This window comes from Mustela erminea, chromosome 19 (assembly GCF_009829155.1).
Source record: "Mustela erminea isolate mMusErm1 chromosome 19, mMusErm1.Pri, whole genome shotgun sequence".
NCBI classification, from domain to species: domain Eukaryota; kingdom Metazoa; phylum Chordata; class Mammalia; order Carnivora; family Mustelidae; genus Mustela; species Mustela erminea.
Window position 1 is genome coordinate 53929449 of NC_045632.1, and position 22921 is coordinate 53952369.

At 49.3% G+C, this 22921-nt stretch overlaps 1 protein-coding gene and 1 long non-coding RNA gene across 21 annotated transcripts in view; one reads left to right on the forward strand and one right to left on the reverse strand.

Moving 5' to 3' along the window:
* LOC116579456 overlaps nt 1-22921 on the forward strand; it is a 127215-nt gene that overhangs the window by 57614 nt on the left and 46680 nt on the right. For 18 of the 20 annotated variants that reach the window (XR_004281270.1, XR_004281265.1, XR_004281261.1 and 15 more), the window contains 2 exons: nt 896-974; nt 2231-2423. This is a non-coding gene — a long non-coding RNA (uncharacterized LOC116579456). Of the gene's footprint in view, nt 1-895; nt 975-2230; nt 2424-18073; nt 18142-19943; nt 20088-22921 lie in introns of all 20 variants that reach the window. The other 2 variants (XR_004281271.1, XR_004281266.1) reach the window with 1 other exon arrangement.
* PKD1L2 (polycystin 1 like 2) overlaps nt 1-22921 on the reverse strand; it is a 91273-nt gene that overhangs the window by 34164 nt on the left and 34188 nt on the right. The window contains 14 exon segments of the mRNA XM_032324872.1: nt 176-277; nt 2246-2476; nt 6420-6613; nt 7200-7422; nt 10067-10198; nt 10860-10986; nt 12002-12126; nt 13692-13877; nt 15621-15752; nt 18496-18690; nt 19342-19487; nt 20008-20184; nt 21854-21995; nt 22669-22786. Of these exon segments, the coding sequence (XP_032180763.1) occupies nt 176-277; nt 2246-2476; nt 6420-6613; nt 7200-7422; nt 10067-10198; nt 10860-10986; nt 12002-12126; nt 13692-13877; nt 15621-15752; nt 18496-18690; nt 19342-19487; nt 20008-20184; nt 21854-21995; nt 22669-22786 (2230 nt within the window).

Consider the following 22921-nt stretch of genomic DNA (forward strand, 5'->3'; position numbering starts at 1 on the left):
TTGGGACTTGGAGGGGATGTTTTGTTTGGCAAAAGATTCTTTCCTTTAAAAAAACAAAGACAAAAAGAAATAAAACAATTTACAACACTAAATCCACTGTGCTAAGGCAACTCAACAGTGGACCAGCAAGTGCTTTGTAGGTGGGACATACTGATCAACTTGCATGGTCACGTACCTTGGAGGAAGTAGCTGCCCCTCTCCGGTGTCCAGTGTAGACTGTCACCAGGTAGTGGTACTGGGCAAAGGGATCATTGTCCTCCAGCACTGTGACCTTCACCTGGACAGAAGGATGGCATTAGGAGGGCCCTGTTCAGGGGGTTCATCCACTGCACGACAGTTAAGAGGGGACTGGTCTTCGTGACAAAGGGATAGAGCAAAATTATGTACGTTATTTATTCATTCCATTAGGTGAGACCAAGTAAAATAAAAAGCTTTTTGAAAAAGTACAAAATGCATCTAATATTAAATAAAGCTCAAAATAGTCAAACTGGAAATGAACTTGGCATTAAGTTGAGACTCTGTTCAATGTTTGATCTGGTGAATGACACAAATTCTGTTTATGGAGAATTTCTAACATTGGTGACCAGACTGGGACTCCAAGGGAATCTAAAGGGAATGAACATAAGGGTGATTTAGCAGCAAAGCAAAACAAAGCCAGACTCTGTAGATTGATGAGCCGCCCAGATCTCCCGCCAATGGAGGGGTTGTTCCGCCAGATGTCAGGCATGCAAGAGCCACCTCCTGCTCTCCTGGAGAGGCTGACACACAATGGCAAATTGATGTGGTGTCTGGGTGGTATCAAGACGTGGGCATCTTAACCCAACTCAGGGCGTCTCTGGAGTTCCCAGTTCGGATTCTCTCTCTGCTCATCTTGTGTCCTTCCCTCCCTTTCCAGGGGCTGATCCTAAGCACTTTGTGCAACACTGAATGCTCAACTCCATGGCAGAGTCTGCATGTTGGGAACCAGCCTACAGGTGAGGCACTTAAATTATGAATGTTTAATCCCTTGAGTGGATCGAAGATAGCAGTATAAATGTTGCAGCTACTACTAAGGTTCGTGCCACCTTAACTTCCTAGGAGGTGTTGCTGTGTTGGGGGAGGGTAGGAAATGGAGAATGTTTCAGAGCTTTGGGGAGTGCATCCTTGCATTTGTTGATGAGCACAAGGTACACTCTTACTCAAGACACACAACATTTTATTGAAGGCTTACTAAATGTCAGACATGGTGCCTATATTGGAAAAATAATCAGAATTTTGTTGTTGGCAATTTGTTGTTTGAACTCACTTCTATCCTGAGACCTGTCTTATCATCAGGTAGGTCTGGGTTTGAATTCTGGCTTCAAGGAGGTGGCTTTGGACCAGTTACTTGCCCTCTCTGGTCTTTGGTCTCTTTCAATCTGTAGGAAGATTTTTGGTCTCTTCTACTCTGCAGTAAATGGGAGTGGGGGTCTCAGAAGGCCTGGGCTGTCCAAACTCTCCACATTTCAAAGAAAGCCCTGGCTCTTGGGCAGCTCCAAAAAGATCATCTCTATGTCTTTAGAATATCCTGCATGATAAGTCTCTGCTGACAATGTGAGGGCTTTGGGCCATCCTGAAACAGTCTGACCTCTGGATGGTGGTGGTGATGGTCAGTGGTTTGCTTAACCAAACTGAGTCATATGAGCAGTCCAAATGTATATGACTGACCCCCACTTAAACCCTGGGCACCAGGGCACAGCTGAGCTTCCCCTGTTGGCAGCTCGTCTGTCCTGTCACACACCATTGCTAGGAGAATGAAGTATGTCCACACAATCCCACTGGGAGAGTACAGCTGGAAGCTCTTGCTGGATCTCTCCTGGACCCTTCCCTTTGCTGAGTATAACCTGCATTGTTCACTGTAATAAACCATAATCATGAGTTTAACAGCTTTTCTGAATTCTGTGATTCCTTCCGGCAAATCATTGAACTTGAGGAGGGTCTTGGGGACTCTCAACACAGTACCTTCTTCTTAGAGCTGTGGGGGAGCATTAAATGGGATAATCCCTGGCATATAGTAAAACCTCAATGAAGGATCAGTAACAGAATCGTCCGGACAGTTTGATAAGAAACGCCATTTTACATTTGAGGCTGGCAAACTGGCTTGCGTGGGACAACACGGGTTTTCTGCTAGCCCTTTGGCTCCCCACCTGGGCTCCATCCCTGGAGATTCTGAAGGGAACACCTTGCTTCTTCCTCCCCTCCCCTTCCTAAGGTCATGCAGCCTCACCTTGGCCTGATCCTGAGCATCCTTCCTCCTTGCCCAGATCACCACCAGCACGTAGGCCACACAGAGGCAGCTCACGGTGGTCACAACCACAGGGTTGTCCTCGAAGGTGGCAAAGAGCTCGGCAGTCTGGCAGACGTCAATGGCGTTGGGCATCACCAGGAACGTGCTTCCAAAGAAGGTGAGGTGGTTGCAGAGGCAGTGTGTCTGAGAGTGGGTGGTCCGTGGCCCTACCTGCAACCCCAAAGAGGCCCTGGTGGGGATGCCAGCATATCTTTGGCATGCTCCAGCCCAGGGGAGGTGGACGCTGCTGTGAGGGGGCACTGGGGAGACCAGCTGTAGGATTCCCTTGAGCTTTTTTATTTAACTAAAAATTTTAAAATGCTGAAATGTTATCTAGAGCAATTTATACCCCATTCTCAGTGGGCCAGTCTTCTCTACCCTTTTAAAGAACTAATATGGGTGAAGTTGAAGTTCCCTTTGCCCACTCTCCATGAGCAGCCATTATCACAACTTTGATACGTATCACTCCAGTATATTCTCTGCCTGATGCTTACTCACTGGACAGATATACATGTCAAGTGCTAATTCTAGGTCAGGCAACATGCTGGGTGCTGAGAGGAAATCTGGGGTAATCAGATCATCTCAGTTCCCCAGGGATTTTCCTTCTTCTAAACATGAAAGTCCTGTGTCCTAAGACGCCCCCAGTGTCAGCCACACTAGGATGATTGGTCATCTCACAAAAAAAAAAAAAAAACCACAAAAAACTGAGGCTGGGGGAATCATGTAAAGAAATGGGAAAGACAGATGTTTAAATCCTAAGCCGGTGTCTCAGCACTAAGAAAGCATTCTCTAAATTTCACCCCTTAGGTCTACACACCAGGGGCCCCTATCCTAGGCTCATTCTTTGAGCAGTACCACTCTAGCTGTCCTCAGGCTGCACCCGTCTGCACAAGATGGGGAGTCAGGGGGCCCTGGGGATGTGCCCATCCCAGCACATACCACCCAGCTGTGTCTAGGGCGAGGTCCTAGGTGACCCCAAGAATGAAACCCTCTTTAAATTTTGCACTACAGATGCCCAACTATTTATTGATAGATTTTATTTCCTTATTTGCTTCATTGTTTTTCCATTTCCCATTCCTGGTCAGCAATTATGGGGCTTATGGGAACACCTGGCACACCTGCAGGGGGCCAGCTGGTTTCAGAGAAGAAACCCAAGTCAGTGCTGTGAACTCAGGGACCAGGCATTTTATGCCCACATGTTTGCCTCTGGGCTTTCCCAACCCTTCCAGCATGAGAGTCTCTCGAACACTGGGAATTAATCTGCTCATTCTCTTGTGACAGTAATGGTACCTTTAGTATCTTTGAGAAAATATATAAGCAGTAATTCTGCCTTTACCCTCTGAGAAGGTCCTATAGACGATAGATTTGGAGCTTTCTTCGGCCGTTTAGAGAATTTGGTGCTGCTTTTCCACCCAAACTTGATGATCCCATTTACTTATTTATGGTTCCTCAGTGATCTTTATATATCTATATCTATATCTGTATCCATATCCGTGTCTTTGTCTGTATAATGAGCATCAAATACATATTGTTGGATTCATATAACTTTTGGTCTTTGACATGCTCCCATATTCATGTATGCTAGTATTAGTAGGTGTATATTTCAATAACATAATAAGGACCTGAAAACCCCCTATCTATTCAAAAGCTAGAAACGTTCCAATAACTTACACCTGGCTAAATGGTCCTCCTTCAGTCCGTCCTCCCCCTCCTAGCCACCACCCAAATCCCACATTCATTATTTCCCTGATTTCCATTTTATATGTAGTTTTGTCTTCTCTATGTTCAGATTGTTCAACATAGCAATCACTTTATGCTGAGCACTTAACTGTGGGCCAGGCACCACACTAACTACTTTCTCTGCCTGTCTCATCTAGTCCCTGCCCCAACTGTAAGTGGTAGCCACCCTTTATCCCCATTTTCAGATGGGAATGCTGAGAGAGGTCCAGTGACTTACTCAAGGTCATCTGGCTGATATTGATGAAATGCGATTAGACCCAGTCTGTCTGATGGCAGAGCCCATGCCCCAGCTGCTGAACCATCCCCCCTTTCTGAACATCAGGTCTCCGAGGACAGCCTTGTAGGACATCCCAGGCCAGCAGCTTGGGCGTCAGACAGCTGCTGGGAGTGAAGGCTCTGGAAGGTTGCAGCACATCCAGTGTCTTGTTAATGAGGTACAAAGGCCTCTATTGCAAGTGTGGGGAACATGCTGTCTCTTGGACATGTTAAGGCACCCATGTCTTTTTTGTTTTTTTAACAATATTTTTTTAATTTTTATTTTTTTTTAATTTTTAATTTATTTGACACAGAGAGATCAGAAGTAGGCAGAGAGGCAGGCAGAGAGAGAGAGAGAGAGAGAGAGGAGGAAGCAGGCTCCCTGCCGAGCAGAGAGCCGGATGCGGGACTTAATCCCAGGACCCTGAAATCATGACCTGAGCTGAAGGCAGAGGCTTAACCCACTGAGCCATCCAAGCGCCCAATGCACTAATAGGCACTTGGGGAGCTCTGAGTGGTGGACAGAAGCCAGGGCAGGAGTTGACAAGGAAGCTGAAGCTGTGGCAGAATCAAACCCCAAAGGAGCTTGGTTCGAGTCCCCTTTTGTAGCTCTCCTGGGGCCTGGCTTCTTTTTTTTTTTTTTTTTTAATTTTTAAAGCACTTTTTTTTTTAAAAGATTTTATTTATTTATTTGACAGAAATCACAAGTAGACAGAGAGGCAGGCAGAGAGAGAGAGGGAAGCAGGCTCCCTGCTGAGTAGAGAGCCCGATGCAGGACTCGATCCCAGGACCCTGAGATCATGACCTGAGCCAAAGGCAGCAGCTTAACCCACTGAGCCACCCAGTTGCCCCTGGGGCCTGGCTTCTTACACGACTTGTGATCATTGTCATTTGATCCTGTATGCCATTTGCTTCTTGGCTATGCTCCCTGCCAGACTGAAAGCTCACTGATTTTTCTAACCATTGTATTGCTACTGCCTCGCACATGTGAATATTTTTTGAATAAATGGAAGAAGGTATTTATGATCTAGTAGATGGAGACAGATGTGTGATAAATTTCAGCTAGATGCAGAGCTTACTGTTCTTGGGGACAGTGTGAAGTGCTGTGGAAGTCCAGCAGAGGGAGACCCCTGATGTCTGGAGACTCTGAGTAGGTGGCATCAGAGTGGGCGATCAAAGGGTGAATAGGAGTTTTCTGGGCAGGGTATGTTGTCCCCGGGGGAGAGAACAGCATTTGAGGGTCATGGAAGGGGGAAGAGGAACAATAATGCCCCAGAGATGGTCTCTGATGGCCTCTAAACCAATGTCTGGACATGTCATGGGTAGAGCTGAGCTGAGCTGACCTGAGATAGTAATCTGATCGCAGTTGATAGGGCCATATGCTATCCTGGGACTTGGTGAGACAGTGCCTAGAGCTCTGGAGACAGACAGACTTGGGTTTGAGTCCCAACTCTCCCACCTGCTGGGCAAGGGATTTGGGGTAAATGTGTTGACTTTCCTGAGCCTTTGTTTTACCACCTGTAGAATGTAGAACCTATACCATCTTAGAGATTATTGTGGAGATCTCATGAGGTAATGCAAGTAAAGCATAGAACACAGCACCTGGCATAGAATAAAGGGCTCAGCTCTGAGTTCGGTTCCCTGGAGAGGACACCCTGGCTCCCCAGAAGCCCAGAGTCAGCAGGGATTCCCAGTTATTTTTCCATTTGTTTAATGGTCATTTGTTCCCAATGGCAAGCACACTGTTCCTGAGTTGTGGGGTTCCCAGTTCACTGAGGGAACAGACATGATCTCAGTGGCCTCCTAAGTAGATATGAAATGAATAGTGCTGTGTTTAGTGCTATGGAGGAGTGGATGTTTGTACCAGGAGAGCTTATAGTGGGAAATCTGACTTAGCCAGGGTAACACTTTCCTCAAGGAAGTGACACTTGTGGCAGGATCTGAAGTTGGAGTTAACTAGATTGCGGAGGAGGGGCATTCTGGGCACAGGGAATAGCGTAGACAAAGACATTGCTGGAGGGGTGCAAAATGGCCACCAGAGCCAGTGAAAGGGGACCCTATATGAGCTGGACATACCCAAAAAAGCTGCTCTATCTTCTCCTTTGTGTCCTTTCCTTACCTGGCACCCAGAGTTGTCCCAAGTCCCATGGACCTCATCCCAGAACACACAGTGGGACAGGAAGGTGGTAATGCCAACTGTGAGGTCCCTGCCAGTGGTCAGCTCCAGGTCAGACTCTGGGACAACGGTCAGATAGTAGACACCTTCTCCAAAATGCAGGTCCTCTGGGTTCAGGATCCACGTGGACTGCCCATCTGCAAAAAAGAGGGATCCAGGTCAACCTGAAGCCTCATAGTGACTGGGGCTAATGGCATGGAAGAGAGGAACAAAGGTGAGCTGGAAGGGAAGCTGATCTTGACGGTCTCTCTGATGTCCTAGGAAATCCCTCTCCCCACCAAGACTTGGGAGCAGAGGAGCGGAGGCACTTCCAGGTCAGTGTGCAGAGCACACTTGCCAAGTCAGATAGATGAGGGCTCAAATACTCACTCTGCCTCTTCTTGGCTGTGTGAGTTTGTATTGGTTACTTAACCTCTCTTTTCTTATCTGGCAAGAGGAAATGTCCATAGTGCCTATCCCAAGGACTGTAATGAGGATTATGAGGTTGGTTCTATAAGTGCTTGTCAGTTTCTTCAGGGCATGTAGTATGTGCTCACTTAATGTTGCCCAAAAAAATCATAATGACAACAATAGTAGCAGTAATAATAACATCAAAAATATCTGCACTGAATATAACAAATCATTTTGCTTTTTCTCTATAGTTTCTGATTCTCACGTTTTAAGTTGGTCACCCTCTCCCCATCCCCCAGGAAGCTCAAGAAGCTGGCCCAGTTGTTGGAATACCTGCAGTAGCCACTGGTGGAAGTTGAGCTCTGGCGTCATAGCTGGTCTCATTGGGGTGGTAGCCATAGCCCAGGCTGAGTATGAGTGGGATATCAGGTCTCCAGTGCAGTTGGATCCCCAAAGCTGCCCCATCTGAAGTCAGGTTCACCCACAAAGCTTCAGGACTGGTCAGGTTTAACACAGTTGGCTCACCATGTCCTTCCGAAAGCCTTGGCAGCAGGATCTGTTATCAAAAACTGTCAAATCAGGGGTGTGCGGGGCTGAGAATGCCAGTGATCTTCAGGGCTGCTGGACAGAGCAGGGCAGGGGGAGCACCTGGGGAACTGAGATCCACTCTGTGCTGTGCTCATTCTGTCAGTTTCCCGGGGCTGCTTAAGTAATGACCACAAACTTGGTGGCTTACAACACCACTGATTTGCTATCTTACAGTTCTGGAGGCGGAAGTCCAAAATCAGTTTCACAGGGGCTGATGTTGGCAGGCTTATGCTGTCTGGATGTTCTAGGGAAGAATCCCTTCCTTGCCTTTTCCAGTTTCTGGAGGGGCCCATGTCCTTTGGCTCATGGCCCCTCCTCACATCACCCAACCTCTTGCTTTTGTCATCAAATCAGCCTTTTCTCATCCGTAGTTAACTCTTCCTCTGTCTGTCTCTTGTGAGCACCCATGATGACATTGGGCCTGCCTAGGTCATCCAGGATCATCTATCTCAAGATCCTTAATCACACCTGCAGAGTCCATTTGGCCATGTCAGGTGGTAAATCCATGGGCTCAGGGATGAGAATATGGACATCCTTGGAGGTGCTGTTATTAACCTACCACGCTATGTACCATGGTTTGGGGCTGCATCTGCACAGAAAGAGGGGAGACTTCTAATTTGCTCAAAGGTGCTTTGTGAACTAGTGGTCATGTTGATGACAGTGTCCAAGCAAGGTAAAGTGTTCGTTAGAAGCACAGGCCCCAGAGGCAGAGAGCTCTTTTGGGATCTCAGCTCTGTCCTATGTGGGCCCTGGGACATCTGGCCAATTAACAAGCCCCTGTGAGCCTCAGTTTCCTTGTCATGAAAAGAACACATACATTCATTGACGGTATTAAAAATGGTATCACATACAAAATACTTAGCCAAGTGCCAGATACACAGTAAGACTAAAAAATTAGCAGCTGTTACTATTCTGCTTTTACTCGCAGATTAGAAGTTCTCCTAACCACTCTCTATTTAATTAGCTTTCCAGATTAACTGATGCTCTGTGTTCCCTTTTTAAAATAGACTGATTGATGCCTACCGTGCACTGTTTACTCCTGGTGGCCTTCTGTGTTAGACATGGGCACGGTCCACCCTACTTCGCCTTCCAGGAGGGACCTGCTACACAGTCACAGGGAGTGTGGCCAACAGACAGGCTCCAGCTGGCAGTTCCTTAAGAGTCAGTCCTGGCAGCAGAGACCTAGCTTGTCTGAGGCACACCCTCCCTGGGGCCACCTGTATCCAGTGGTCAAGAAGAAGGTACAAGGCTCTGACACACTGACCTGCTTTGGGACACTTTTCTCATTTGTACCTGTGGGATTTAAATTTATGGAGATGTCTGAGTGATGACATGGAGGGGCCAATGCCACTGAAAGAAGAATTTATTACTTACGTTTCCTGAGAGGAGGAGACCACAATGCCATGCAGGGCCAGAGGAGAAATACCTGGTTAGGGGGCAGGAGCAGGCCCAGGGGAACGCTCAGGTCAGGGCTGTTACTGGGTTCTCCACGGGAAAAAGCAGGCAGGCAGAGTAAACCCATTTGAATAATTTTGGCAGTGTTGGGACTATAGGGATGGTCTCTGGTCACTTGGAACATGGACTCAGGATGGTTTAGGATAGGAAATGTTGCGTTGGTGTGTGAGAGTCAGATAAAGGGGCTGGTTGAGGGTATGGACTTGGGATTGGTTAGTCTGCATATGAAAGGCGTGCCCTGGCAAAGCCCTTTGCTATCTGAAAGGATGGCTGGCCTCAGTAGGGGCCAGTTTCTTTCTTAGCAGCAAGATTTTTAAGATATCAGAATATCAAAAGTTACAAAAAAATAAAAGGCTGATTAATACAGGCCCGATAGCTAATAGTTACTACAGCGCTTCCCTCTGGCTTGACTGCGTCTTTGTGAGGTCTGGATTGCAATCTGACCTCTTCTGCCCAGTTCTGCTGTCTTTCCCCGCCCCGCACCCCCCCCCCCCCGCTGTTTACTGTTTCTAAGCAAACATCTAGCACCCCAAGCTCTTCCTCAGTACCTGCTTCCAGAGAATCCAGCCCATGGTAGCTCTCCCCTGCCAGCCGAGGTGTGTGCTCACCAACCAACACTTACGTTTGATCCCAAAGCTGCTTATGTTCATTGTACTTGTGCTTGTAAAGGTCCATTTTAGATACATTTCACGGAGTGACAGAGAGTGGCAGATTAGTAGTGTGAAAAGAATTATTTGCATAAGAACTTAAGTCGAATGCTTTGAGAAGACATAGGAAAGATGAATCCCTAAACCTTGTTAGTGGTCACTGGTGAGGAAACTGGAAGATTAAAAAACTCACTAAAATCTCAAAAGAATCTGAACTCCTGTTGCACCATGGGTTGCTTACGTTTTTGCTTCATTTTAAAGAAAATCTGGCATTTTAGAGGCTGCCTTTTAAGGATGGTTTATATAATGAAGATGATTAAAATTCCAATCAACAGATTTAAAGAAACATTTCGATCGTACACCCAAAGATTGACAATGATATACATTTATAGTTTTAAGTTAAAATATAGTGTGTCACATAGCGTAATGACCATTCAACTTCTGGTCCCAACCAAGTTGAAGAAGAAAACAGAAGTCACATGGACTTCTGACAGCACCCCCAACTTCTACCTCGATATTCTCCGACAGATTCTTCATGGCTATGAGATGTCCACTAGGGCTGGTCAGGCAGAGGCCACCAACAGTTCCACTGACATCAAAGCGACTCTGGGCCAGGAAGGGGCTCTTTGGGAAACTCATCACCTGAAACCAAGAACAAGGAGTGCTGGCCAAGGCCCCCAAGGGCTGGAAGGTGAATGCGTCCTTATGTGAATGATAAGGTTTCCTAAGATAGAACAGACAAGTGACCCAATGGGGTGAGTGAGGGACACTGCTGTTAGCTGTGTCTGGCCTTCCTGGTGTGTGTCTGCCCTTCAGGGCTGAGGACCCACTCAGACCTATAGAGCTTTGCAGCCAATGGACCATGAAGCTCTCCAACCCTTTCTTCTTGACAAAGGCAACGATTTTCTAGGAGAGAGATACTTGTCTGCCTTCTCTGGGGTTCAAGGATCACAGTCAGATGTGCCCTCACTTGGGAGCGAAAGGAGCACTGGGTTTTCCATTTCCTGCTTATGGAATGAAGTCTGAAGAGCTTTATTTCCAGTAACTAATTGAACCAAGGCTGCTGGAGAAATTCCACAATGCGGTGGAAGAAGGATGGACTTGGGTATCAGAAGGCCTGAATCTGCATCCCAGCTCTGTCACTTCGCTTGTGGCCTTGGGTGAGTCACTGAACCTCATCTCTAAAATGGGTATAGTAATACTACGGAACCGACAGGGTTGTTAACAAAACTGAGCAAACTCTTGTGAAAGTGCCATATTAGCTGTAGAGGGCTGCTCCCAAAGAGGTTATTGCTGTTGTTACCCTGATGTCCACAGGCTCTGGGCTGTCCTCCATGGAGCCAAAATAGGAGGCAGCAGGCAGGATAAAGGTTGCAGAGCTGGCAGCTGCAGTGTGCACAGAGGAGCCTCGCCAACTCCTGGGCTGTATTCTGGCCACAGGGTGAGAATAGAGGTGCCGAGGGAGAAAAGAAAGCCAGTGTCAGAGGAAAATCTCCTGCACTGCAGGGAACCCTGGCATTGCTATCGGAGTAGGTGGCTCTGTTTCAGTCCCCTTAGATGGTTCTGCGTGTTTGCATCAGTAGGAGCCACAGGAGAGGCAGCTGACGCCCCCAGCACCGGGTTGGAGGCTCTACAAGGGCAGGGCGTTAGCTAGCTTTGTTTACTGCTGCGCCCCCAATGCCCAGAAGAGCTCCTGGCGTGTAATGTGGTCAGCACATACTTTGTTGGATGAATAAATGAGCTTTGATGTGGACATTTCTCCAGGCTTATCCCCTCTACCTACTTGATTCTGATGTCATGGGCTTCTAGGCCCATCTTCTCTGGCCTTTGCTATTGTACATCTGATTAGGTTGGGGAGCTATCTCAGACCCTAGCTCTGATAAGAATGCTGCTTTGGGGAACTGTCCCTGGCCCCCAACAGGGTAATCCTGGCACAAGGAATCATAGAAGGGTGCTCACTGCAGGGGTCCCAGGAGTGCCTGCCCCTGCTTATCAGGTGGAGGCATGCGGGTGGGGGTATCCTCAGGTTCTGGAGGGCATAGTGAGAGACAGGCGCTCTGTAAAGGATTGCCAAGGCCAGAGCATCCTGAATCCCCACAGCTCTGTGGAACAATGGGTTTTCCAGGCGCACTGGGAACGTAGTTAAAAATGGGCAGGCCTCCTTCATTCGGCCTCCCTCCCTGCATGGCTCCAACATGACCCATCTTTCAGGACTTGTGGGTGGCTCCAAGATGGGACTTGGCACTCACCAGCTCCCTTCCTACGCTGTGCAAACACCCAGACCTTCTCTCAGTGAAAAGCCCTCCCACTTCCAGCTCCCCTCACATCTCCCACTTCCAAGGCTGGTCTTCTGGGCTCTGCTCATCACAACGTCTTGGGATGTGGGTGTGGACCGAGCCAGGTCAGGGGACAAGCTTTCTTGAGGACCTCAGTGCAGCTGGTTACCTCTTTGTGTATATGGAGATAGAGGGGTTGGCCAGAGTGATTGGGAGGTCCCCAGGCAGTGTCCCCAGAAGGAGGGCATCCTGCACATGCTCCACAACTCTGAGCAGCTGGGGAATGGAGGCCATCTGGAAAAGAAAGCAGGGGATACTGCTGGAGACCTGTCTCTGTATGCCACCTTTGTTTACTGTCACCATGTTAGTGTGGGACCTTCAGCAGAGACGGGGACAGGGCAGAGGAGAGAGGAAGGGACAGCACGGCTGTTTACTGAGTACCAGACTCAGTGGGGAGTGAAAAATAAGCATTTATGAAGGTTCCAACCCCTTTTGGAATGTGAATCCCTTTTCATCCTCAGAACAACTCTGGGAGGTGAGTGCGATCTCTATACCTATTTGGCAGATGGGAAAACAAAGGCACACAAAGTTTAAGTGACTTGCGGAGGTCACATGTTGATAAAGGCAAGTTCCAGGACTCACAGGCAACCAGGCCTCTGGCTCCCGAGTCTGTGCTGAGCTATCCCGCTGTGTGCCTCTGTGGTGCTTTCTCTGGCCCTGACAGCCAGCCACAACCCAGGTCTTATTTGTGGCAGATAAAAAACCACAGGCAGAGCCATTTCAAGGGTCACGCAGACTGCTCCTCACTACACCCAGACCCCAGATGAGGCTGCCAGCCTTGCCACAGCCAAGGCTGGTGTGAGTGTCTGAGAAGGGCCGGATGTCCGCATAGATTGTGTGTGTGTGATTGAGTGAATGTGAGTATGTGCGTGTTTGAGGGGGACCTGTGAAAATAAGGAATCGTGTGTCCGTGAGTATCTGCATGTTTTAAGTGTGTGATTGTGTGTCTGAATGTGATGTGGGTTTGAGGGTGCGTGTGAGTATAAGTGTTCGAACATAAATGAGTGTATGTGCTTTTTGTATGTGACTCACATATGTGAGTCTGTTCGTGTGAGTGTGTGTGGCTGTGTGGCCATTGTGAAGATATGAGATAAACGTGCATCTCTGTGAGTGTGTGCAAGACTGTGTGCTTCAGGGCACGTGTGGGAGTATAAGTGAAAGCTTGTAAGAGTGTATGAGTGTGAGTGAATGTGTTAGTGTCTGTGGATATGTGTGAGTGCATGGGTTTAAGGGTGTGAGTGTGACTGTGTGTGTGTGTTCCCCACATGCTAAAGGACTCCGGAGCAGCAAGAAAAGGTTGTCCTGCTCCATCATGATGCCGTCCTAGGAGGCCCTCCCCCCACTGCACCCCGTGAGGAGTGCTGGGGCTGCACGAGACCGTGCCTCATCTGTTCTCACTCTACGGACTGCCTCTCTTCTAAAAACATTCTCTGTGGGCTAGGCATGTGATCTCTCCAGTTGGCAGTTTATCTGGGATGAGGTGGAATGCCTCAATTTACAGATAAGGGGTGAGAAGGAGGGAAGTTATGTACCCTGCCCAAGTCTCAAGGTTTGAAAGCGATGGAGGCAGGATGAGAAGTTAGGCTGCCTCACTCCAGAGCCTTTGCTCTGCCTTCCAGAAGCTCTGGTCTCTGTAAATTTTCTTCCAGCTCCCCAGAGAGGACTTTAACCTCTGAGCCTCAGTTTCCTTATCTGCAAGATGAGGAGAAAGATCCATCTAGAAAGGCTGGTGTGAGCTGCGCATATAGTAGCTGGGTAGCATGTGGGCGTGTCATCCGCCTCTGGGCTGAGACACCTACCTGGCTGCCCTTGGCCTCTGCAGGCTCTTCTGGTCCCTGGAAGCTCAGGGAGGCTTCCAGCACACTTCCCACAGCCTGAAACAGGTCCTTGGTGGCCGCCTGGCACCTCTGGTCTTCAGGCTGGACCTTGGAACTCACTGCCAACAGGGCTTCACTGGCATGCTGCAGAGCCCAGATGGCCTCCCGCTGGTTTCACCCAAGGGAGAAGGAAAGGCAGCGTGAGCCCCTGCCTGATAGACCATCCCCTGCACCATTCAGAGGACAAGGGCTGCAAGAGAGGGGAGCGAGGTGGGGAGACAAACTAGGGGAAATCTGGGCCCGTTGCACAGGCTGCCTGTGTCACTGACTTGAAGTCAGGTTCTCCTTCCCTACAATGTGCTAAGTTCCTTCAGGAGAGTAGCCTCGTCCACCTCGGAGGCTTTCCAGGGTGCCCTGCACAACGCCTAGCCCACTGCAGTAAACGTTCGCTAACTGAGGAGATGGGCGGCAGGATGGGCGGGTGGGGGATGGATAGATGGAAGGATGGATGGACAAGACGCTTATTCCCGTTTTGTGATTCTGTCTGTATTTGTGAAACCGTGTAAAGCCTTGCTGCCCCAGTGCCCTGAAAGAGCCGTGAGGGCAGAGACAATGTCTGTGTTACTTGCTGAATTTTTTTTTTTTTTTAACTAAAAGAAATATTTTCATTGCGATCTGCTTTATAGGCATTCCTTTTTTTTTTTTTTTTTAAGATTTTGTGTATTTATTTGACAGACAGAGATCACAAGCAGGCTGAGAGGCAGGCAGAGAGAGAGGAGGAAGCAGGCTTCCTGTGGAGCAGAGAGCCTGATGTGGGGCTTGATCCCAGGACCCTGGGATCTTGACCTGAGCTGAAGGCAGAGGCTTTAACCCACGGAGCCTCCCAGGTGCCCCCAGGCATTCTTTTTTATAATGTGACTTTTTAAAACTTTTTTTATTAGTTATTTTTATTAACATATAATGTATTATGTGCCCCGGGGTACCGGTCTGTGAATTGTCAGGCTTACACACTTCACAGCACTCAGCAAGTATATGCTGAGTGCATATTCTTGATGCACAGTATGTGCCTAGTACCTGGTATATACTAGACATTCAGGAAGCATTTGTTGAGTGAATGAGTAAATTCATGCACGGACAAGTAAATGGAAGGGTGGAGGAATGGGTGTACACAGGCACTGAATAGATGTATGCACGTGGAATGGATGGATGAGCAAATGGGTGTGTCAGTGGCAAGTGTGACGTTAATAGCATCATGGCCCCAGAAATAAAGGTCAGCCTTGCTGGCCTCAGGATGGAGAATCTGAAAGGCACAACCTGCTGACAGTAGGTGGAACAGAGCCAGGGTAAGGTCTCCCCTATTACTGACTTAGGGCTTCTTGTTTTTTAACCTTTAGCTACAATAACACTGGGAGCATGGTGATTTAGTTTGAGTCGTCCAAGAAGCTGAGCCTGAGCCACAAATTTAAGATGTGGGCTGGCAGAGTGACTGGTGAGTCAGGGTCGTAGAAGAAAGAAAGGCAGGACTTGGCAGCTGGACATCAGTCTGATATGTACTAGGGAACATGGGAACATATGAAACGGGGAACATGGGCAGGTTAGCAGCAGCATCTGGGCACACACTTAAATGTCACTCAGTGATAAGAGTCAGCTACTCCTTTGAGGTGCCACTGGTAGGTGAGGGAGTGGGTGTATGAGTACACAGGCTATGACATCCAGAATAAGATACAGGAGCTGCAGGAGGACATCATCCCTCCCTTGGCACCACCCATGCAGGACCCTTAGAAACAAGAGGTTGAAGCCTCGCTGACCCTGTGATTGAGGGACCTTCAACCTGGGATGAGTTGTCATTTACCCACTGAGGGGGAATGTGTTGCATGACTTGGCCTGAGACAGCAGATAGGCCTCACTTACCTGGGCCTTGGGCGTGAGCTCCTCAGGGGGGTGGGTCACCTCTCTTAGCACCTGGGCCAAGCTTTGTATCCTCTGTATGTCCCCCAGGGCGGCAGAGACCGCAGACAGTGACCCCAGCACATGCTCTCTGACCTTGATGCAGAAGGAGAAAGATGGGGAGAGGAAGTGTAATTCCAGTGGCTTGATGAAACCATTTCAGAAAGATCTGGAGTCAGGGCAAAGGACTAGGCTCATCTGGGGTTTTCCAAAAGCTTTTCCAAAGCCAAGAGACCTCTGTTTGCTTTGTTGGATGTGTGGTGTGTAGAGTGGTGGCCTCCCAAAGATGTCCACATCCTAATCCCTGAAACACACCAGTATGTCACCTCATAGGGCAAAAGACACTTTATCAAATTGTTTTGGAGTTTTCTGTTTTGTTTTGTTTTTTATGTACTCTCTGCCCTGAAACTAATAACCTGAAACTAATAACCCTGAGATCAAGAGTCACATGCTCCTCCTACTGAGCTATCTAAAGGCGCCTGTTTTGGAATTTTAATTAAGTTAAGGGTTCTGAGATGGGAGTGGATCTGGATGAACCAAGTGGGACCAATGTAGCCACAGGGGTCTTTGTAAGAAGGAGGTAGGATGATCAGAGTCAGAGAAGATGTGTGGATGGAGGCAGAGGTGAAGAAGAGGCTGGAGGAGGAAGGGAAAGGGAGAGGAGTGTAAGCTGGGGGAGGGGAGGGAGGAGGCGTTGGAGAGAGGAGGAGGGAGTGGGGGTAGGATCTGAAGGTGCTGAGCTGCTGGCTTTGAAGATGGAGAGGAGCACAGAGGCTTCTGGGGACCGTGCTTCCTAAGCCACAGAGCCCTAAGAAGGGCTGGCTGGGGGCTGGCCTTGGCAGCCACAGAGAAAAACTAAGAATATAATTTCAGCACTGCCAGGGAGGACTTTCCCCAGCGACGAAAGAGCCCTCTCTCTGCACTGTCCACTCACCACATGTGACTTTTGAGCCCATGAAATGTGGCCAGTGCAACTGGAGAACTGAATTTTAAACTTTATTTCAATTTAATGTTTAATGTTTAATTCAGATGTAAGTTCCCAGATGTGGCGAGTGGCGACCATTTGGCACAGCACAGATCTGAGTGAACCGTCCCCCTCCCCCGGCCTGCTCACTCAGCCTACCTGTCTGACCGCCCTTCCGGGATCTGCAGAGTTCCGGTGTGTCTGCTGTTAGCTTAGGGTGCAAACAGGCTCTGGCTTGGATGGAGGAGAGAATAGGCCAGTATATGAGGGGACTCTGGTCAGAATGTTCTGGTAGGAGAAATTGTGTTTGCCTCTGCAGTTCTTCCCTCCCTCCTTCATCACTGTCCTGGAGGCAGCTTCTGTGGAGATGCTACTGGCTTCTGCCTCTCCGGCCAGTGGGCTCATTCAGTGGGAGATGAGAGGGCAGGAAGAGAGAGAGCTAGAAGCTATTCTCCTGGTGTCTGGGCCACTGGTGGGTCAACTGCCTCATTCTTCAGCAGCCATTGCTTCCATCAGGGAACCCCTACCATGCAGTTGCCCCCTCCAGATTCTGGTCACTTCAGGCTGAACTCCAATTTTTATCAACAGAGCCCTTTTTAAATTCTTCTTAGTGCTTCCATTAGAATTTTATACCTTCCTCCTGTCAGGACCCCGGTATTTCATGAGGAGACCTTGGGTCAAGCTGCATAATCTGTGGTCTTGGGGACCACAGGACATCCAAATGGAAGTCTGCCATAGGTAATGTTCAGAGTGAATGCAACCCAGACTGAGAACCAGGAATGTGTGGGGGTGTAGAGAGGGGCGAATGTAAAACAAGGGTAGGGGTGAGAGGTGTAGGAGGGCAGGAGGTGGACGGGGAAGAGCCAATCTGGGTCGGAACCTCATCTTCACCACCTTCTTAGAAATGTTGGCCTGGGCAGACTTTTAAAATTCTCTTGCCCTATTTCCTCTTCTGTAACATAGATGGGGATCTCACCATTTACCTTGTAGGGTTTTAGTGAGAATTATATATCCCTGAAGCTCTTGGGGCTGGCAGGATATAGTAGGTGCTCAGTAAATGTCAGTTATTTATCTCTAAGTAATTACTATGACAGCCATCACTTCCCACATGTCCTGTACCATGCTAAGTACTTTCATGCCAACCCTTCAGGGGACGAGAGAAGTCTTTCTTTTCTTCTCCATGTCCAGCAGGTATATGTGATGCTGTGTGTGTGTGTGTGTGTGTGTGTGTGTGTGTGCGCACGCACGTGTGTACACCTGCACCCACACATATTCATACAGCGGATACCAGGAGTGGAAGTTATCGTCCACTCTGCAATAGCCGTTTGTCCTGTCAGCTTGTAACACGTGAGATGGCCGCTCTGTGGATTAACACTGGTTGAATGTCAGTAATTTCAAATGGCTTGACCTAACCTTATGAGGAAAAATACTATTTATTATCCCTATTTTCCAGATGGAGAAATTAAGGCTTAGAGAAGTTCATTCACCAGCCCATGACAGTACAGATGGCAAGTGGCAGAGGTGAGATGACCTTCAGGGTCTAACTCCAGACCATTAACTATATGAGTGAGGCCAGGCCACATTTCTCCTCTAGCCTCGGATTTGTCATCTTTGACAGGAAGGCCTGGAGCAATACTCTTAAATTCTCCCCTGCCATAGAAGCCTTTGACTCCATGAGGCCGAGCAGGGCAAGCAGGCTTCCATCATTTTAGGTCACTTATTGCGAAAGGACCAGAGAGGGAGCTGATGTCAACAGGCATCAACTTGGCAGATACCGAGGCTTCCCAGCTCTGTGAATTTCACTCCTCACCCTGAATGGCTCTGTATAGACCCCGGGGCCCAGCGGACAGCATGAAAGAGGCCCATCTTGAGCACCTTCTGTCTGACGTCCATGTTCAGCAGCTGTCTGCAGCCCTGCCCCTGGCACTCCTGGTCTAGCACAGATGACACGGCTCTGGCCAGCTGGAAGAGCCGCTCAGGGTCCCCTTCGCTTTGCAGAGTGGCGGTGATGTTCTCCAGCACTGCAGCCTGGAATGCCATGTTCTCAACACTGGTGTCTCCAAGTCCCACCTAACAGGGAAACCAGAAGCACATTCAGTGCACTGAAGACCTCAGCTCACCAGTTCTTGTTCCAAAACCTGGAGCCTGAAGTCAGTCTCTCGAGGCAAACCAGAGCAAGGCTGGAAGGCTTTGTACCTGGTGCGGAGTCTCTCCTGAGGCTGAGGGCAGCTGGGCCCACTGGAGGCAGACAGCAAACAGCCACTGAAAGCAAGCCTTGGGCAAGTCTCTGCTCTACCCTCATCATGGGTACGCACGCACCTCATCGTGCCCCCAATCCCTTCCTGTTCCACCTGGCCCCTCACCCTTCAAATTTATCCTGATTTTATCCAGCCTCAGCCATGTACTCATTATGGCTGATTTGGGTCCTCCTTCCTCTAGACTCTGATGGCACTGGTCTGTCTCATCCAAGGCCCTTCCCCTGTTCTGGCCACTGAGAGGTAGGATCTGCGAAGGTAGAGACCATGTCTGTTTTGTTCACAGCTGTGTCCCCAGGGCCTGGTACATAGCAGGTGCTCTGAAAATACTAGTTGAAGGAAGGAATGGCTCAGTGACTCATCTGGTCATGCCCTTGGCTCTCTTCAATCCAGTCACCAACTTGGTGAGGTTAAGTTGGGTCAACAAGTTTTCTCAGTGAAGAAACAAAAGGCCGTCACCACCCACCTTCACCACTGCGTGGGCCTGCTCTTTGTCCCCTGCGAGACTGGAGACAGAAATGACCACTGTCAGCATGAAGTCATTGTTTACTTTCCCAAGTGGCAAATAAACTGACGGGAGGGCAGGCTCAGGGCCACAGTGTAGACAGGAACCTGGTAAATGGAAACTGAACAGTTAGGGGGCATTCCCAGGCCCCAGGGAGACTGGAAACCCACCAAGGTAGAGCCTGCTGACAAGGACACAAAACCCACAGCTCATGAAGACATGGCAGGCACTCAGGGACCCCATGATTTCAGAGAGAAGACAGCCACCTATACTGATCCGCTGGCCTCCCTAGGAAATCATATGCTGCTAGGACTTTGGAATAAGTTTACTGGAATCCATAAAAAATTTCAAAAATTGTTTCCCTCTTTACAGGTTTAAAAAAAAGGTAACAAAACAAATTACAAAAAGGAGGAGGAAGAGGAAGAGGGGAGGAGGAGACCTTAAAAATAGCACCCCCTCCCTGCAGGTGTGTGGCTGGGTCAGTGTTCCTGGGGCTGGGGTTAAAGTGTAGGCGCTTCTTTATTCTGCAAACCTCTTTCACACATGCAACACACTTTTTGCAGCTCCCTGTTCTAGGAGAAGTGGAGCCTAGTAGCTGAAGGGAGAGCAGGAGCCCTGGGCCGGTACCTGACTCCAGGCAGAAGCAGTACTCCAAGGGGGCCAGGGCCGAGGATGTATTGCAGAAGATGGTGAAGCTCGTCAGAATGGTACCCTCCTCCGGGGTGATGGCGCACGTGGGCACCACAGGGAGAGGCAGAGAGCTGGTAACATGGGTGTCCTCTCCGTGGGCGTGCCCGGTTACTGCTGGGGAGTGAAGACGAAGGGTGCTTGAGGGGTTCTGTGGGTCACACAGACCACCAGGCTTCAGGATTGCCCTGGGAGCTTGTTAAGCATGCAGAGTCCCATGCCCGTGTCCTGACCCTGAGCCTCAGACCTCTCTGGAGGTTCTGGACTGAGGTCCAGAAATCTGCATATCTCACAGCTCTCCCTGATGCAGGGTATCCTGGGGCCTTACATTTTTTTTTTTTTTAAAGATTTTATTTGACAGAGAGAGAGAGATCACAAGTAGGTGGAGAGGCAGGCAGAGAGAGAGGGGGGAAGCAGGCTTCCTGCTGAGCAGAGAGCCCGACGCGGGGCTTGATCCCAGGACCCTGAGCCGAAGGCAGAGGCTTAACCCATTGAGCCACCCAAGTGCCCCGGGGCCTCACATTTTGAGAGTCAGTCCTTCATCTGTAAAACAGGGCTGATATACACACACACACACACACACACACACACATTTTTATATATGTTTTTAAGATTATATGTATTTATTTGACAGAGAGATACATAGCAAGGGAAGAAATATAAGCAAGGAAAGTAGGAGAGGGAGAAGCAGGCTTCCTGCTGAGCAGGGATCCCGATGTGAGGTTCGATCCCAGGATCCTGGGATCATGACCTTAGCTGAAGCCAGACGCTTAACAACCAAGCCATCCAGGCACCCAAAAAGGGCTAATATTAGTAGCTTCCTCACAGCTTTGGTGAGGAGGAAGTATTTGGGAAACAAAATGACTTGCTCAAGGTCACCGAGCTCAGAAGGGCCATGCCCAGAATCTAGAAACAGGCTGATTCTGCCCAAAGCCTTGCTTTTTCCAGGCCTCCACCGGCACCAGCATCCTATATCACTGGTATTTCAAAAAGAGTATATACCTGGAAGAGCTGGGCATAAAGAGAATTTTAACCAATATGATTTTAACCAATTCCTAACCAATTTTTAACCAATTTTAACCAATCTTTAACCAAAATGATTAGTGTAGGGGCGCTTGGGTAGCTCAGTCATTAAGGATCTGCCTTTGGCTTGGGCCATGACCCTCGAGTCCTTTATACCCGCATCAGGCTCCCTGCTCAGCGGGAAGCCTGCTTCTCCCTCTCTGACTATGCCCTGCTTGTGTTCCCTCTCTCGATGTCTCTCTCCCTCTGTCAAACAAATAAAAAAATCTTAAAAAAATGATTAGTGTAGACCTAATCCAAAAGGTTCGGGGCACACCTCAGAGTGTTCATTTTGAACTAGTACCTCAGGTTGTTCCAGTATGGGAGGTCCGTGGGCCACTTTGAGAAAAACTGAGTCAAGTGAATCCATCCCCAAAAGAATAATCACCCATCATTTGTCGTTTTGAGAATCTACATTTCCTACAGCACTGGGCTTGTTTAAAGTGAGAATCTTCTGGCAGGACACGCGGACTGCACCACCCCGGAACAATCTGTCTCCTCCACTCTGCATAATGCAATTCAGAGGCAGGAAACTGAGGTGCAGAGAGTTGAAGTGCCTCGCCTCCCAGCTAGAAAGTGGTGGCAAAGGGATGAACCCCAGAGCCTGTGTCTGGCCCCTGACCCTGCACCGAAGTCCCACATTTCAGGGCTTCTGGGTTTGTCTTGGTTCACTTTCTGTGGCAGACGGGACCCATGACAAGAAACTGAGCGGGGGCCTGCACACCTGTGGCTCTGATCCGGGTGGCCTGGCCCCAGGTCTGCAAGAAGGAGCTGTTCCACCGCAGTGTGGAGGTGTTGCTCTGAGGGAGGGTTGAAGCACTCGGCCAAAATCCCCGGAATCTGCAGGCAGCCGGGAGAGGCTCAGCCTGAAAGAGAGCAGCAGCTAAGAGACCCTGAGGCTTCAACCAGGCTCCTGGACTCAGCAGGGCAGTGGCTTCTCACCCCTGGGGCCTTCGAGCAAAGACACCACACGCTTCCCTGAGTCAGCCCAAATACCCAATTTCTAGCCCAATGTAGGTGTTTGTCTGAGATCAGACAAAAGGTGTCCCTTGAAGGACACCCCTAGACTGGGATTCATATGCAGGTCATTTACTGAGGGAGGCTCTTGGGAAAACCAGAGCGGAGAGGCAAGCAGAGGGCAGAGAAATGGTTTCAGGAGGTGTCCAGCCAGCCTCAGCCTGATCCCACAGTGAGTGTGAGCTGTACCACAGAAGTTCTCTTACTCAGAGGCAGGGGGCTGGGCCATTAGACCCCCACGTCCATCGGTGACCAGCGAGCAGTCCCTCCACAGAGGCTGGGATGGGTGTGTCAGCCTGGGCAGAGGGACTGAGCTGGGGCCCCCGCAGCATTTGCTGTGATGTTTCCCCATTGCTTCTGCTCCCTTGTGTTCATTCTCCCTTCTGACCAGTGCCCTGGTTTTCCTCTGGGGAACACCACCACCCCATCCCCGTACCCCCAGCTCAGTCCTGGGCATGTGACACATGTGGCTGTCAGTCAGCCAAAACAGGAGTGGCTGCCACCTTCCCCAGTGGTCCTCACCTTCCCCAGAGAGGCATCCTCTAAGTCCCAGTTGAACATGGCTACTGAGGAGTCATCCCCCATGGTGACTCTGAGCACGACATCTTCACTGGCATTCGCTGGTCCACAGTTCTCACAGCTGAGAGGGAGATAGAACAGAGTGTGGAAGTTCACTTCAGCCTTGTGGCCTCGTCGTCTTTTGTCTGGTTCTTCTCAGGTCATTTGTGAAGGTGGCAGAGGGCTTTTTTTCAAGTGAAAGAGGAAATAAAAGTAA